We start from the raw sequence: 17,445 nt of genomic DNA, 5'->3' as shown, positions 1-17,445 counted from the left end.
TTTTTGTATCGTTCGTAAACTAAGCATCGTATTACTAACCACGCTCGCAGATAATCTCCACAGCGTTGGGTTCCATCAACACGGATTCCAGGCAGCGATGCACAGCCGAGCCGAGTATTTCGTCCAGCAGAAAGTTGACCAGACTGCAGAGAAGTAATCAAATTAATACATATTTAAATAGCTATTTGCTTACTCACTTTTCGTCGCTGACAAAGCGCCAGAGATTCATTTGCAGATAGTGTGCATCTACCTGGATCTGCTGCAGTCCAAACTTGCTAAACGTGCGTAATCTGACGCACTCCAGCAGTGTCTACCAAGAGGAACAAAATTGAAGTATTTTAGGGATATAGAAATTTAAGCTCAGCTTACCTTGAGACCTATTTTAATGATGCCCATGACTATGGAGGTCTTGCTAAACTCCACCGAGGTAAAAATGTCCACACGCTCCGAGAACAATCGATGTATATTGGACACATAGCTCGACTCCAGCTGCGATGGCGTATAATTCGACCAATTGGAACGATACTGCGGCTTGGCAGCATTAAAGTTACTGAAGTACGTCTTGCGACTGGAATCGCTGCTGGCCGTAGTGCGAAAGCCGGGATTACCTGAAGTCTCGTAGAGACTGGCAACAACTGCTTCAATGCTGCCCAATTCTTCCACGACGCGCTTCATCACAGCGCGTACCGAACGCGGTTCGAGGCAGTTGAGCCAATCGCGCGTTTCGACGCTTTTGCGCAGCATCTGCGAGATGTTGGTGCCCTGGAGACGCACATAGGCATCGAGCAATGCCTGAGCTGTCTCACGCATCTCTGCACAAATTTCCGTTTCATGTGTAAGCGTGGCGCTGTTCTCCGAATCAATCTCGTAGAGATCATCAACAAGAGCAATCTGTAAATGCAAAATTTAATGAATGTTTAAAGTAAAAGAATATCTTTGTGACTTGCCAACACATGCACGCCTTGTTGCTCCAGTTCCAGGCAGGTTTTCGACAGCACCAGCAGCAGATTGGGTGGACTAGAGCCAGAGGCATCAGCAAAGCCGCACATCGTCTTGGCAATGTGCCGCAAGAAGCCAATCAGCAATTGCTCGCGTATGCCTTCAACACACAAGGCGCCCTTGTGCTCCGCCTTGATGTTGAAGGACCAATCGGTGCGCAAGAAGATCAACAGATCCTGCAGCACGCCCTTGATCTTCTCCACCATGGCCACATACAGATTGCTAATGAGATCATTCAAATTGACGCCCGTGGTCACATCGCTTTTAGATGAAACCAGCGACAAACGCACAGCACTCAAGCTGTCAGCGAAATGATCCCGGAGACTTTTGCCATGCGCATCGCACAGTTGGTGTGCGGCCGCAATAATGATATCCAGAGTGTTGCGCTGCACCTGGAGGCCGCGGCAAATGTTGCGCATGGCCTGCAGCCGGCGATGGAGACGATCGAGGGCACGCAGCATGACTTGTGTGTCGCCGAAGCCAATATCGGATTCAACGCGATCTTGCACGAGGGTCAGATAACTGTCGATGTTCTGATTGAGAAAGATGTTGAGCTCGTGCAGCGCGTTCTCCTGGAAGTCATCGCTGCAATAGACTCAATTAACCACTGTAAAAGAAATACATTATTGACTTACCGCTCGTGCTCGTAGTGCTTGGCCACAAACATGTCGAAGTAGGAGGTCACCACCAGGGCCAAATCGTTGAGGAATCCCTCGATGCCCATATCCACAAACTCTAGCATATCGCGCTCCGTCTGATCCTGCAGCATGGCAATCTGTTCATGCAACCGCTTACCCGCACAACGCAGCATCTCGCTGGCCAAATCCGATGTCTTCTCGTCCAGCTGCAGCAACAGCTCACCGATCTCGGTCAGCGACTGAGCCGTGTTGCCCGCTCGCTGAAAGTCTTGACGCAGTCGCTCCTTCAACTCGGCCATGATGGCATCGCAATCACGTTGTATGCCATCGAAAGAAGGCTGCCTGCCATATTGAGCAAATACTTTCTGGGCATGCAGATAATCCTGTACAGCTTGCGCATAATTCTGCTCCTCTATGAGCGCTTTCAGCTTGGCTGGTAACGTGGATAGGAACTGCAAACGCTTCAATAGCGAATGTTTCTCAGAGAGGCGACACAACTGGGAACGAGTGCCTTGCAGTGTTCCCGTTATTTGCTCACTGAACGTGGTTATCGATTGCATTTTACTCATCAGCAGATTCACATCCGTCTCCATCTGCTTGAAGTCGTCCTTCATCTTCCGTATAGTGTCTGTGGCCGAAATGAATTTATTGTAGTTCTCATAGACCAACGTTTGCATATCCGAGTGCAATGTTTGTGTGTCTTTCACCACGGCTGCCTCCGTGTCCATTATCTGCTTGAGGGAACAGTCTTTTAGCAGCTTCTCTAGATATCTGTCTGAGTCGAAGCTGGAGCTATCCATATCGTATGGATTTTCTTTCTCATCCATGGTGTTTGTGTCGTTTTTACGCTTTGAAATTTAATGCACAATTTGTAGACTGTTCAGTTTTGTTAATTTGGCAAACAGCTGTTTTTATTATTTGCAAACTAAGTTGGCAGTCCATAAAAATGACCGTTGTAAAAAGCGTTCGCTAGACTCAACAGTTGGCAGTTGCTTTCCACTTGTGGATGGCATTATCGAAAATGTATCGATCAACCGCCACACTCAACGCCCGCGCAAAGCTTTAATTTGAAACTACCAAAAAGAATCTATAAATATTAGCACAATTATAATGATAAGTTAACTGTTCTATTGAAAAAGTGTTTTGGGCAATAAATATAATATAATTATAACAAGTATTAACATACTTAGCTGGCTTTGGGGTATTATTTCCGATCGAAGCTTTCTCATTATGTTAATTTATACAAGCGAAGTGTATAAAACACTAAAATCATGAATTATTTTATATACATAGCAACAGCACAAATATTTATTGACGATTGAATGAGGCACAATTACATTTAAGCTTGCTTTACGTTTCCCAAAAATAACTTTCATTCATTTTCAGTTTCGAAAATCAATCAACTAAATGTTATTATTGCACACAGTAATGAGAACATTGACCGTTTCCAGCGATTTGTGTTGAACACTAATTGCAGCTGATTGGTTACCAATAAATTGCGTGACAGATCTGTCCCAGAATGTAGTGCATATTATTTGTAGTACGTGAACTTATCCGCCAGAGCACAAGCGAACATAATGTTATTAAATAACTGAAGTGTTTATGAATAAATAATGGAGCCTTGTATCCCACACAATGTGCTACTTATTGAAACCTCACCCCCGCCTCCTTCACCCGAAAAAAGCATTGAGCATTAACGCAATCCAAGTTGACGGTGTTTTTCCCCTCCCTCTCCCCTCTACACAACTTGAAGCAGGGAAAAAAATGTTGTCTACGTGTGGCAAATCGCATTATACGCCTACGCCAACACACCCCCGAAAAAACCAAAAAAGAAAATGTGTGAGTGCGCCCGCTTGCTTGTTGCCGCCTACGCCATGCTCTATGGACAAGGACAAGACACATTCTGGTGTTCTGGTGTTCAAGAGGAGCATCATGTGCGATTGTCCGGCCACTTGTAGGCACTACTGGACCACACTTTTTTGTTGTCTTCGGTGCTTGTGTGTGTGTCTTGGCTGCCTTTCGGGCATGTCGAGATGGATGAATGAGCATGGACAAGTTTTCCACTTTGCTCTCTGTCTGTTTTCCTGCTAAGCAGGAAGCGAGGAAGTGACATAGACAGAGATAGCAAGACAGAGCGAGGGAGAGTGGAAGTGGGAAGGAGAAGTCAAAGTTTCTGTGCCGTATCTCTCATCTGGTGTTTGGCGTTGCCTCATTTCAAATACATTAACATTTTGACCTTTCTTCGGTATGCGAAGCATTTTGCCCGAATTTAATTTCAAGTTGTATGCGTCTTCTGTAAATCAACCCCACTCCCCCTCTCCGCCTCTTTTCCCACTCCTTTAAGCTTTGCAAGCGAAACTGGAGCGAAGGCAAAAGCATTGCATAGCTGCAGGCGCGCAGCCTTCACACAGCTGGCAATTGCAGGCACATCAAAAATCACGCGCTCACTCACACACACACACACACTCTCTACACACACACACTCTCTACACACACACACACTTATACACTTCTTCCCTTCACTCTCCCACCGACAATTTCACAAGGTTTACATTCATCAAACTGAAAATTCAATTTACGTAAGCCAAACGAATGTCAAAAAGAGGCGCCTTCCCACTGCCTTCGCTGAGTGGGAGTGGGAGGGAGGGAATAGGGGATGGGAGGGAGAAGGGGAGAGTAGAACGTGTCAAGGTCAAGTTACAGTTACATCCATTGTCGACTTTTGTCTTCCTGTTGTCGCCTGCCCTCCCCGCAACTAAATGAGCGTGCAACAGGAACAACTTTCCATGTGAATTTTTTTCGGGCTTAACAACTGCGCCAATGTGTGTGTCAGTGTGTGTTTGTGTGTGTTTGCTTATCTCTATCTGTATATATGTGTGTTTGTGTGTGTGTGTGCGATGTTAAAGTGCGCCAAGTCGTTAAATGAATTTCAGTGCTGCATTGAGCACACTTACGAGTAGCGGAGCCAAGTGGATGAGCACAGCGAGCATTACAGCCAAACGAGGGCAGTTTCATAAGATATTCATTTGAAACGATAATTTTATTATCTTTTCATTGCATTTCTTGCTATACCCTTATATAAATATAATTACGTATGTATATAGTTTTGAAAGGATCAGTTAAATGAAAAACAATTAAATTTAATTAGCGCTCGGTTAACACCAACATAAAAAAAAACATTTAAATTTAATTATCAAACTAAAAGGTATTATTTTTATAATCCCATTTGTTGCTCAGTATTTGATAAAATAATCATTTGTAGCTTGATTTTGAGTATAGACATAACAATTATAGTTGCTGTCGAAACGCAATAATTACAAAATTATTTTCAAAAAACCAAGTGAAAGTTGCAATTATAATAAAAAAATTAAAAGCAATATATGTAAGGAAGCTGCATAGATTACGCAGTGCAGTTTGAATTGAACCGCCTTTTGTAAAGTATTTACAAAATGCAACAGGTGGCGTTGGGTGATCAGTTTACTCTAAACAAGATGGCAGCTTCTTTAAGCGGCTGGAAAGAAGGTACACAAGTGGGAAAGAGACGGAGTTAGTCCAAGATGATTTTAAAATAATAATTTTATTATCTTTTCATTAAATTCCTTTTAATTGTACTATTCTGAAAAGATAACTAAAATAACAAGAATTTAATGAAGTGAGACCTTGCTTTAAGGCAACTTAAAAAAAAACATTACATATTTCTCATCAAGGTAAAATTTATTTTTTATGATACTGATTATTTAATGCAGAATTAATCTAGAAAGCAAAGTACAATGGAGCGGATGATGGTCCAGAGTGATTGATATTAGTCAAGAAGATTTTAAAATAACATCATGTATTATATATTCGCATGTACTATACATTATTAATGTTGATTGAATGTTCAATTGATAAGCTCTACAACAGCTGATACATATGCATTTTAAATATAATTTTATAATATATTTTTGTCGTCGTTCGCTTTATTCAAAAAGCTTTGTTTACATGATTCGTATAATTCTGAAAGTAGAATCATTCTAGAAAACATCGTACAATGGAGCGGATGATTAATATTTTAGCGCTGTCCGCTTGTTTGCTGATTGCGTTTCTCTGTGGGGCAATTCCAGGTATTTTATTTATATTATTTATTGATAACGGTAATGCTGCAATGATTTGTGTTATGTATAGATTGCGACACGGATCCAGTGACGATGCTCTGTAGATTGAACCCTTGAATAACAAATAAATGCAACCTTTTGAACTGAATAATTGAAAAGTTTTGCTGCTAAATTTATTGGCTTATTGTACAAAACTAAAACATGAGACTCTAAATTAATAAAGTAAATAAATATATGATGAAAAAAGTTCATTAGATCCATTATTTTTTATCTCTTCTTGGCAACATTCATAATTTTTTTTTAGAAATCTTTTCAACAGCAGATTTTCGAATTCTACTTGAATTTCCAATCAATTTTGTGAGCTGCTCTCGCTGCGTACATTTTAATGGATTATATGCGGAGAATTGGACGCTTGGCGGGGATTACAGGCAAGTGGCAAGCAGCAAGTGGCAAGTGGCAAGCAGCAAGTGGCAAGTGGCAGGCAAGTGAGGTATTCCTGTAGTATGTGTGGACAGCAAATGAAAGCCAAACAAGTTGACTTGGCATGACATAACTTTAGACCGTAGACCCTGTATGTGTGTGTGTGTATGCATGTGTGTGTGTGTGAAACAAACACTGCGCTACACGCAAAACCGAAAACCGAAAACCAAAGTGCCGACAGCTTTATCAGTTTTGGGCGAAATGCAAAATTTAACGTTGTTGCAAGCTGCGCGTTTACAGTTTGAAGATGGTGGGGGGAGTGGGAGGTAGTGGGAGGCACTTTCCATTCTCAATCTTTGCTCATAAATCTGCGAGCAAAGTGCTTCCGGTAAAATGCGAAATGTGCATGTGCTTGCCGCCAGGGGGCGCTTTAATAATGCTAAAATGCGGCCGCAGGTGTGCGCTGGCATTCAAAGGGTGTGAGAGAGAGAGAGAGGGATGGAAATAGTTGCCTAACAATGCAAATGCAAAGCAATTTCGGCTACGCTGCACATGCAGCACTCTTGGCGCATCCTTTAAGGACAACAACAGCAACAACAACAACAGCAACAACAGCAACAGCGTTGTCTCGTAACTGTGTCACAAAGCCTGTCAACTGATAGGAATAGACAGCACCCGAGGGTGTCAAGGAGTGTGGCGGTGGGGGGAGTGAGAGGGGGGCAGCGGCGGGGTAAAAACTTTTCGGGCTTCGCTTTTTTGACGTTGTCAATTTTTTATTGCCCTTTGGCAGTCGCTGGCATGGAAATGGAGATGGCAAAAGCCAAAAAGGCGAAGGCGCAAAAGGCGAAGGCGGATTCTGCAAGATTTTCTGCAAGAGGCGGGAGGCGGGAGGCGGCAGCGTTTTTAAGGTTAGCGGGTCACGTGCTCTTCAACCGTGACAAGCAGCCGCACTATGCATACTATACACACACACATCTACTATATATATAAGCAAATGTATATTTGTTAGTCGAGGGGGGGAAAATCAGTGCAAAAGTCTCAGTCTCCGTCTCAGTCTCAGCTTCAGCTGGAGCAGCGAGCCAATTGAATTCAAATGAAGCCACGACGACGCTGCTCCAAATGCGTTGCCATAAATCAGGCATCAAAATTGACATTAATGTTGCCCCGGAGAGAGGCACGTTGCCGCGTCGAATTCAATTCGAACCAATGGCAAGCTGCCATCATCGTGCTCTGAGCTCTGTGCATCGATCACGCATGGAATTTTCAAGTGACAATCTTCTCCCCTATTACCCTCTTCCCCCCCTGCCGGGTCTTTCGCCGGAGTCACGTAGTCGCGCTGCAAATGCAAAACAAACAACCATTTTGCCACACTGACTAAGCTGATTGTGTAATCCGTAATCCACAAAAACCAACAAAAAACATAAAAGTAAAGTGAAACACCTGTCAGCTGGCTGGCAACGAGAGAGAAACATCTACCATATAGTACATATATCCATCCGACATATTGACTATATATATACCTAGCGTGTGTGCAACAAAAGGTGGCAAATGCAGCGAGGGGCGGTTAATTGGATTGAATATGCCTCAGTTATTTAGACGGCGGTTTGTTGCGAATTAGAATCGACTAATTTCGCATCTGTATTTGATTCCAATTTGCATATGAGATTAATGCACACACACACACACACACACACTCACACACTCACACACATATACACATTTGAGCACATTTATTTCCCCTTCACAAACACATTCAACGTCGAGCATGCATGATACAACAGATAAATTCAATTAATTACAATCTGCGGTTGGTTTTATGCCCGATAAACTTTGCAATGTATTTTATACCCTTTTAATACTCACACGAAATGGGTGATTATGTGCGGCTTGCATAATATAGTACTACAATAATACTGAAATACTAAATACTACAAATAAGAAGAAGAAGAAAGAACTTAAACTACGACAACTTACAAATTATATAAAGTTAGAAAGAAAAAAGTAAGTAAGCTACAGTCGAATTTGCTCGACTTTAAGATACTCATTTTTTATGAAAGCAAAACAGTGGGGTATTAATATTAAAACATTCCATATTAATATACCACAAAAATACTAAAAATATACTAAAGACTATTTTTGGTATATTGATATGATACTGTATCTAAGCTATTAATATACCCCAAAAATATACTAAAGGCTATATTTGATATATTGATATGGTACTACATTTTAAATATACTATTGAAAGCAAAATAAGTAGTCGTTTTTTTGAGTCGTTTTTTAAGTCAAGAATAGATAAGTAATTGTTTGAGCAAAAGTTTAAATAGAATATAAGTAAGGCACTACAACAAGTAATATTTTAAAAATCTTGTGCTATTTCAGTAAGGAAATTTTTGTGAAATTATATAGTAAATATTTTCGAAGCTATGTAGCAAAATAATAAGAAGCTTAAAGAGCTACGACAGGTTGTTAAAGTTGCTACATTTTAGGAAATTCATTTTCTAGATAATCAAAATTCACTTTTTTATAATTAAACAGTAAATGAAGTCATTAATTTTGTTATTTATTACTGAACTAAAAATTCCAATAAAATGCAAATAAAGATTTGTATACAAAAGTTGTTTTTAATATACCTTTTCTTTATTAAAATCAATTCATTACGTTGCTAATAGCTTCAATAATTGATGAAATTTAACTTGAAAATTTGTTGTAAAATTTCGCATGCAGCTCATTAAAAATAATGTTGCATACTTTTAAGCGCGCGGTGTAATTATTTATTCATGCATTAAACTTGTGCATTTGCTGTAGGGTATGAAAACCACAGCCACAATAACTAACACACAATAACAACAAATAACAAGAACAACTAAAGAAACCACAAAAGCAACAGCAACAAAAGCAACAACAACCAACAACAATAACAAGAGAAACAGACAACTGTTAACCACTATTTAGTGAGTTGAATTGGTCAATGAAATGAAATGCTTTTAAGCGCGCACATACTATATTTAGCCCTCAAAAGGGTTTCGAAGCTCATTGGGGCTTTTGGGCAATGGCAGAGGGTGGGGCGTGGAGATAGGGGGTAGGAGGTAGAAGAAGCAGCTTGCTATCAACCCTTTGAGGGAGCGACTCAATTCCCCAATGCATTGAGTGTGTGTGAGTGCGTACATTAAATTATCGACTCTATACGAAAATAAACCATTCAACTCTCACTCTTCAATTGCGCGGGTGTGAGAGCGTGAGTGTGAGTGTGTGTGTGTGGGTGTGGGTGTAGATTTCATTGTGTGGACGCGCGTGCTGCATACTTTTCATAGCATACTTTGCAGCGCGCCCCGAAAAAGCAATGGCTCCATTTTGTCACATTTTATGGCAGCACTCAAAGCACTGCCATCAAATTTGCATGGCATAGCGAAAACGTACGAAAATTTGTCGCCCGACTGAGGCAGTTAGTGAGGGTGGAGAACAGGAGGAGGAGGAGGAGGGGGAGGATGGGGAACTCTGCAGTTGTTGTTGGACTTTTGAACTTTTGGCATTCGGCTTTAGTTTCTCGTAATGTCATTATGAGTCGCAGTAGCAGCAGCACAACAAAATATGCAAACAAACACAGCAACAGCAGACATACACCAACACACCAACACACACACACACACTCACACATAAATACACAAACGTGGGCTATGTCAGCAGAAGCGTAACCAAAACCAGAAATGGTTGCCAGCATCTGGACCGCAGAACGTCGCACGAAATCAACAGTTTACCTTGACGTGGTGGCCAGAACGTGGGCCAGGCTTAAATGGCTTGCAAACTAACCGTAACGCACAGCACACACACACACACTAACACAGCGTTGCCAGACAGTTGGACAGACAGACAAAGAGAGGGAGACAGAGATAGAGAGATGGACACATGCACAAGAGCAATTACTCATGTGTGTGGGTGGAAGGATGGAAGGAGGGAGGGAGGAAGGGAGCAGGGGAGCATATGAGTTACGACTTTGCATATCCGTAGCACTGACCACAACCCTTTCCTCCTCCGCCCCCGCCTCTTCCGCTTGTTGTCTGCGTGTGTGTGTTTATTTGTTTATCAGGCACTTCGTTTGCCTAAAATCAAAGCCTTTGTTTGCGCCATTTGCAGCAAAATGCCTGCAAACAATTTTTGGATATCGTTGCAGGTGCTGCCAACTGTTGTCAATTGTTGCATTCGAACATTTGCTAATTGGCAGCACTGTTGTCTCGATTTTTGTTGCCTGCTTAACACAAATGCAAATCAGTATGCAATTCGTATTCTAGTTTTATCAGCATCTCTCTTTCTCTGAGCTTCTTCCTTGTTGCACTGTTGCAGCAGAGACCACATGACAATCAGCATGCATGATTTAACATGACTCCAGCAAATGTAAAATGGCAGCTGGCTAAAACACACACACACTCACACATACACTGAACATATGCAAAATGCAACTGGGATCCCAAAATGTGCAGAAAAAGAAGCAGCGTAGGAGCGTAAAAGAGAGAGAGGGAGAAAAAAGAAAGAAACCACAACATAAGCATAACGGTTCGGCTGGGGAACCAACTGGGGCATATTTTGCGCCAATTTCCATAGACAAGCAACATGAAGGCTGCTTCGCTGCTGCCTGCTGCCGATCGTTGTTTGCCCAAGTGAAGTGGCAAGCAGTTGGCACAGTTCTCAGTCATTCCCCCCTATCTCTTCATCGCTCACCTTTCTTTCTTGCTGCCAGCGGCTGCTTCGGAATTCGACTTTGATGCTATGAATGAAAACTGCAATGCTAAACAAGCAAAAGCGGCAGAAAAACAAAAGCAACGCACGCTGGCAGTGGCATCCACCTCACTTCCACCACCCACGACATCAACAACAACTAACACGACAGCAGCAACAACTACTACAACAACTGGGAGCTGAAAGAAAATTAAAAAGTAAACACAAAAGTTCACGTGCTCTGCATGAAGCAGCAGCCGCAGTCGACGTCGCAGTCGTAAAGGAAATGTGGTATATTACAAGAGAGAAGAGAGATGTCGAAGGGGGGCCAATGCAAAAGAAGTCACCAAGAAGCTGCGCATTGAACAGCTGCAAGAGAGCGCATGTGCAAGCGCAAAGACAAAGAGCGAACGAGAGCGTGAGTGAGTGCGTGCGTGAGCGAGTGAGAGAGGGAGCACAGCAGAGAGTGCGAGGCAAAAGCAGTTGTAATTTTTTGGTGTATTTGCATGGGTATTTCTCTCCTGCGATTTGTTTACTGTTATGATTGCAGGCGACATTTTTAAGCCATAGCCAACTGAAGAATGCCTTACAAATAATATTATTCATAGTGCTGTAGATTAAAATTATGCAAATCGAATTTATTTTAAAGATGCTAATGATTACAATTTAATTATATTTATTATTAGCATTTATTAATTTAATCATAAAAATTAATTTAGATAAATTTAGTAAATAAAAGTTATAAATTTGAAGAATATTTTGTATATTATTTATTATTATATTATTACTAAATATTTTTAGTTATAACCGTAAATAGAAAATTTCAAATTGTAGGATGTGGTGTAACAAATATTGGGGAAACTCAAAAAAATAATTAAATTGGATTAGACACTATAATTGTAATTTATTATTTATAAAATTTCCACATAATCTACTATTAAGTTGTATTACATTTCATGCATTGAAGAATACAGTCAAAATTTGTACCTTATTGAATTCTACATCGATATAAGTTCACAGTCGCTTCTTAAGACGTGCAAGGCTCCACAATAATGAAGAGTATAATGCTCTCTCTCTCTATCTATTGCTCGTACCTGTCAGTAAGGATTTACTTTGTAGTGAGAGCAACTGTTACTTCTTAGCTACACTCCTCCTACCGCGCCACGTGCGTATTATTTATGCGTAGACATTCTGGCGCCGCTTATGCTGTGCTGCTCCAACAGCGCAAACACAAAAATACAGACGGAGAGAGGACACCACGCAAAAACAAACGCAAAAGCAAAGTCACAGAGAGAGCGCAGTCAGCAAGAACGTGAGGAGCGAGAGAGATTGTGTGTAGGATACGCAAGGAAGCCAAACGTAAACATTTTATGAAAAGCGCGCTCTCAGAAATGTGTGAAGAGTCGTGGCGAGCGGACGTGCGCTGCGCTCGTGGACCGCATTGAGCAACTTATTTCATTTTGTCCACCTGCTACACACACATATACACACCTACACGCGCGTACACTCACAAACACATGGAGCGGGAGCGCGCGCAAAAAATCGAAATGAAAAGCAATCAAAACGAAAAGAAACGAGAAACGCGCTTACATCAATTCCGGCGTCGAAATTGTGCATAGATATTTAATGGGAATTAATGCTATCTAAATTAATGTTAAGTGAAAAATCAATGCGCGACCAAAAGTCGACAAACGAAAACTGACGACGCACAGATACACAAACACACTCATACACAGACAAACAGAGAAAACTGGCTGCAGCCACGCACACGTGTGCTTACCAACACACACACAGACATACACACGAACGAACTCAACAGACTCACATACACGCAGACGTAAGCAGGCGAAAGCCTAACAAAGTGAAAGTAACGAAATTAGCAACACAATAGAAGAAAAACAAAAACAGTGAAAGGAAAAAGCGCATAAAAAAATGCACACAAGCGTAAGCGTAAGGTGAAAGTGTAATCAATTTAATGTTGCATACTTTCGACCTGCACTGTGTGACTTGCTGTTCACCGTTACTGCGACTTTCGCCGTGTGTGTGTGATTTGCTTAACTCGGTCAAAGCAAAAGGCATGCGAAAATAACACGCAAAAGAGGCTGGCGTAGAATAAGAGCAAACTAACAACAACAGGCGGCAAAAGCTGCAGCCGCAGTCTCTGTCTCAGTCGCCGTCACCGTCGACGTTGACGTCGTCATCATTGCTGAAACGTGTGTAAGATAAACACGCAAAACAAAGCGAACTGGGTCAGTGTGCGAGAGAAGAAGCAGCAGCGGCAGGAGGAGGAGGAGGAGAAGGAGAAACTGAAGGGGAGCAGCTGCGAGTGGCGCCTGATTTAAAAGCGTCGGTTGCATGTGCATGCAAAAATGTGTTGCATGCCTAATGACCAAAGACGCAGTAGCAACAACAACAGCAGCAGCAAAAGGGGTAAGTCAACTTTAAGTGGCCAACTGACTCACTCAATATGTGTGCATGTGTGTGCGTGTGTGAGTGTATGAATGTGTGACACGCAAATCCTTGCGCACCTCAACAAAATCCGATACGCATATTTACCCTTGAAAATTTCGTACAGCAGCAGCGACGTCAGCGTTGGCGTTGGCGTCGGCTTTGGCGTCGCGGGTTTAACGGCGAAAAAATATTATAAGAGAGAGTTGTAGGCAAATTCTAACGAATAACAAAAAAAAAAAAAAACAGAAAGTAGACGCCGCAAATGGCGTAAAGGAGTCAAAAGTAAATGGCCATCGAATACTGAGAAGAGTGGGTGACTGAGGGGGGCGTGGGAAGCTATAACAATGAGAAAAGCAAAAATGGCAAACAAAAATAACAGTAAAATAAAATATCCTTGTGAACGTTGCGCTTGCAGGCGGCGGCAAACACTCCGCCCACACACATAACCCTCCTCTGCAACACGAACACGCAGCGCGCTCGCAATTTTTACTTCACTGCCATCTTCCCCCCTTTCGTATCCCTCTCTCCTCTCGCCCCTCGCACATTTTGCGTCTCCTGATGTGGGTCATAAATGTTACTCCATTTTTATGACCAACTTGCACACAACGCGCGCAGTCAAAAGAGAGAAGCAAAATGAACGAAAACGAACAGAAAAAAAGCACAGAAAAAAGAACGGCAAATGAAAGAGCTGCCAGCATAACCAAATAGCAATTTCTAAGGGCCTGAGGGGGCGGTGGGCGGAGGTAGGTAACCAGAAGCGAAAAAGGGCATTAAATAGCTTTGCCGGGCAGCGTCAGTTGCACGTTTGGATAGCTGACTTGTTTATTTGTATGAGTGTGCGTGAGTTTATGAGTGTGACTGTGTGTGTGTGTGTGTGTGTGTGTGTGTGTGTGCGAGGGTGACTCCAATAACAAACTAAAGCCATTAGAATATAATATGTATGCTTGGGTGGAAAAGCTTCGCTAATTGACTGACTGACAGCAGCATAAATACATTAATATCAGCCACATTCATACGTAGTCTAATGTTTTTATGATGCAATAAATAGTTAACTAACGGTTCTAGTTGACGCTTTTGAATTAGTCGAAGCACTAGAGCAAGAAACTTAAAACCCTTTGCCGATCTGGCAACCCTCTGTGTTGGCAGTGTGTGTCTCTGTCCTTCTCTCTGTTCATTTGACGTCATTATCCCAACTGTTGTTTCGACTGCTCGTTTCGCTCTGCCGCTTTTTGCCTTTGCACGTTTTTGTGCTCGCTCTTTGCTCGCTTACTGTGTTGTTATCGCTGTGGATGCCGACGTCGCTGCTTCCATCACTGACTCTGCGTGCTTAACCGTTATTATATTGCATGTTCGCTGCCTTGCCCGCCAAAACCAAAAACAAAAAGCACAGACCAATTGCAAGGTATTGGCGAGATTTATATCCGCACTCGTCTCTTTCTTTCTCTCTTTCGCTTTCTTGCGCTCTTTGGCTGCATTTGTTCGAGTGCCAATTAGGCAAAAGTTTGCGACAGTTTTCTGGCATTTTGGTTGCGGCTTGACAGCACAACAAACACAGACATACTGCATACAAATGTATGCTTATTATTTATGTATGCTCGTTTGCAGTCCGTATGTATGTGTGTATGTGTGTGTGCGTAAGGCAAACTCTCCACACTCCCACACTATCATTTAGTGACTGGCGTTGGCGTGACCTTGGAAGTGTGTGCAGCGCATGGAATGCAAATCCATTGAAAGCGTCAGGCTGCAGTTCAAGGCTACTTTTACGTTACGCAAGCGAGTGAGTGTATTGTATGTGCATCTCTCTCTTTCTCTCTCTCTCGCTCGTTCGTTCGTTCTCTTTCGAATATCCTTGAGCGGCTTCCAATGTAGCATTGCATTGCGTTGCGTTGACATTTGCAACTGGCGCTGACAGCGCGCTGAGCAAGAGAGTTTTAGCCACGTTTTTTTTTTTTCAGTTGTAGCTTATGCAATCGTTGCCCATCGTTAGCCGCTTTAATTAGCTTCCCAAAACAAGGAAAAGAAACTGAAATTGAAATTGAAGCCGGAAAGAGAAATGGCAAATGGAGTTTTTCGCATTATGCAATTGTTGCGACCTTTAGTGGATGCCACATCCTTGCTGCATGTGTGTGTGTGTATGTGCGTGCCACACTGTGATTGCGATTCACATACTTGCTGCTGCTGTTTTGCCTTTTGTCTTTGCCTCAATGTCAATGCATATTTGAGCGGGTTTGTTTAATCGAAGCGCGCTTCAGAGCCTCGTGCATGTGGCACACAGTGTGTGAGGCACTGTGGCAGACTGTGTGTGGGTATGTGGGTGCGCCTGAATGTCAGCCCATGAATATGACATAAGTCAGCTCATATTAATGCCGCGATACCTTGCCTTACCATGCCACACACACACACACACACACACGCTCGCAATGGGCCACGCAATAATTTGCTTAGTTGATCGTTCATTTCAACCACGCCCCCAAAGCCGCCCACAGTCAGCGTTGCTGTGTGTGCACATTCATTTCAATTTCTGACGCAATTTCCATGCAATTTGTCAGCTCTTAAAACTGAAATTGATATTTGATGCATAGAGAATGCCAAATGTCAGCTTGACAGCTGACACAGATGCATAACGCAGCAGAAACCAATTTGCATTACAACGACAACTGATAGAGCAGAGCATACACACAGAGAGAAGGAGAAGGGGAAGAGATGGATGAAAACTACCAGGAGAATTGAGAAAATTTCTGATATGCAGCAGACGGAAATTAAAGTCGATTGAAACTAAAACCCGAGTGCAGTTGGCTGCTCATTAGGCTGCCATTTTGAGAGTTGCCACTTGAGCGTTGCCAATGTGTTTCATGTTTTTCATTTTCCTTCTGTTATTTTTTTTGTACGAGCTCAGCCGCATTTTGATTTTGATTTCATTAAAAACTTGTGCACCAAAAAGTTGCACAAATAATGCGCCTAAGTGAGAGGCACTGTAAACCAGGACACCACAACAACAACAACAACAGTGAAGGGTTGCCAGAACAAAGAGAAGAAGCAGAACAAAACGTAAAAAAAAATACAGAACTGCATCCACATCGACTAATTTAGTTGTTGTTGCTGCAGCTGTCCCGGACGCCATTTTGAAAACTCTCGCACGTGCCTTGTGACCTCGTCCATTTCTTTTGTTATTCGAGCGTTTTGCAAAAGTTTTTGCTGCTGAATGCATTTTCATGTTTTGTGCATTTCATATAGTATACCCTACAAACCAGCAACCAGCAACAAAAACGCAATGAATGCTTATGTGTTAAGCCATTAAAAGAGGCGTGGCAACTGGAGTTTTGTCTAATTGGAAGCAACGAGGTAGAAATCTAGCGAGCTAAAAATTCACACTGAAAGAAGTATATACGAAGTTTGGGGGTTAAAATAAGTAAGAAAGTTACAAATTTTAAATAAAAACAAAATATTTCGGTATTAATTGTAAAATATACAAAATGAATATACCAAAAATATACTAAAAGAAGAATAAAGAATATACTGAAAGAAGTATACATGAAGTTTGAGGATTAAAAGAAGTAAGAAAGTTACAAATTTTAAATAAAAGCCAACATAATTCGGTATTAATTGTAAAATATGCAAAATTAATACACCAAAAATATACTAAAAGTAGAATAAAGAATATACTGAAAGAAGGATACATGAAGTTTGAAGATTAAAAGAAATAAGAAAGTTACAAATTTTAAATAAAAGCAAAATTTTTTTGGTATTAATTGTAAAATATACAAAATGAATATACCAAAAATATACTAAATAAATACCGAAGACTGTTTGAGGTAAATTGATGCAGTACTACATTAAAAATGTACCATAGAGTGCGTGATACACCAGATTATCAGCCAAAGCAACCCGTAGTAAGTGGTCCTTTAATTTAATTCCTGGAGTTTTTAATCTTTTCTCAGTTAGTAGAGCTGTCTTAACGTGGTTTACAATTCTTTGAGATTTGGTTATAGGTATTCTGAATGTATTATTTGCCATTATTTGTAATAATTAATAGGTGGGACAGCATATAATTATTAAACACGTCATAATTCACATTTCTAGTACATAAAAAATACTATAAATACATTATGGTATTTAATTTTAATACCAAA

At 41.4% G+C, this 17,445-nt stretch overlaps 2 protein-coding genes and 1 long non-coding RNA gene across 3 annotated transcripts in view; 2 read left to right on the top strand and 1 right to left on the bottom strand.

Moving 5' to 3' along the window:
• LOC133841515 (vacuolar protein sorting-associated protein 51 homolog) lies at positions 1–2,551 on the bottom strand. The gene is made up of 5 exons (XM_062274063.1): positions 1,635–2,551; positions 948–1,584; positions 370–891; positions 198–310; positions 1–143 (listed from the first exon to the last, which is right to left on the bottom strand). Exons 1-5 carry the CDS (start codon positions 2,462–2,464, stop codon positions 35–37), a joined length of 2,211 nt encoding a protein of 736 aa, XP_062130047.1. The 5' UTR covers positions 2,465–2,551; the 3' UTR covers positions 1–34.
• A 3,066-nt stretch (positions 2,552–5,617) lies between these two features.
• Positions 5,618–5,985, top strand: LOC133844850 (uncharacterized). Its single transcript, XR_009894642.1, has 2 exons — positions 5,618–5,740; positions 5,802–5,985. It is a non-coding gene; the product is annotated as an uncharacterized LOC133844850 (long non-coding RNA).
• A 5,781-nt stretch (positions 5,986–11,766) lies between these two features.
• The window catches only part of LOC133841607 (uncharacterized), a 59,298-nt gene continuing 53,619 nt past the window's right edge, over positions 11,767–17,445 (top strand). The window contains exon 1 of the mRNA XM_062274215.1: positions 11,767–13,294. The gene's annotated coding sequence lies outside the window, so the exon portion shown is untranslated. The remainder of the gene's footprint in view (positions 13,295–17,445) is intronic.

Source organism: Drosophila sulfurigaster, chromosome 3 (assembly GCF_023558435.1).
Source record: "Drosophila sulfurigaster albostrigata strain 15112-1811.04 chromosome 3, ASM2355843v2, whole genome shotgun sequence".
In the NCBI taxonomy this organism is placed as follows: domain Eukaryota; kingdom Metazoa; phylum Arthropoda; class Insecta; order Diptera; family Drosophilidae; genus Drosophila; species Drosophila sulfurigaster.
This window is presented reverse-complemented; position numbering and strand designations above follow the sequence as displayed.

Bases quoted from the DNA above. Each gene is read 5' to 3' on its own strand.
- LOC133841515 (XM_062274063.1), bottom strand. From the start codon at position 2,464: ATGGATGAGAAAGAAAATCCATACGATATGGATAGCTCCAGCTTCGAC. The intron at 892-947 runs GCAAGTCACAAA...TTGCATTTACAG, and splicing joins AACAAGGCGTGCATGTGTTG to ATTGCTCTTGTTGATGATCT. The intron at 311-369 runs GTAAGCTGAGCT...TCCTCTTGGTAG, and splicing joins TCATTAAAATAGGTCTCAAG to ACACTGCTGGAGTGCGTCAG.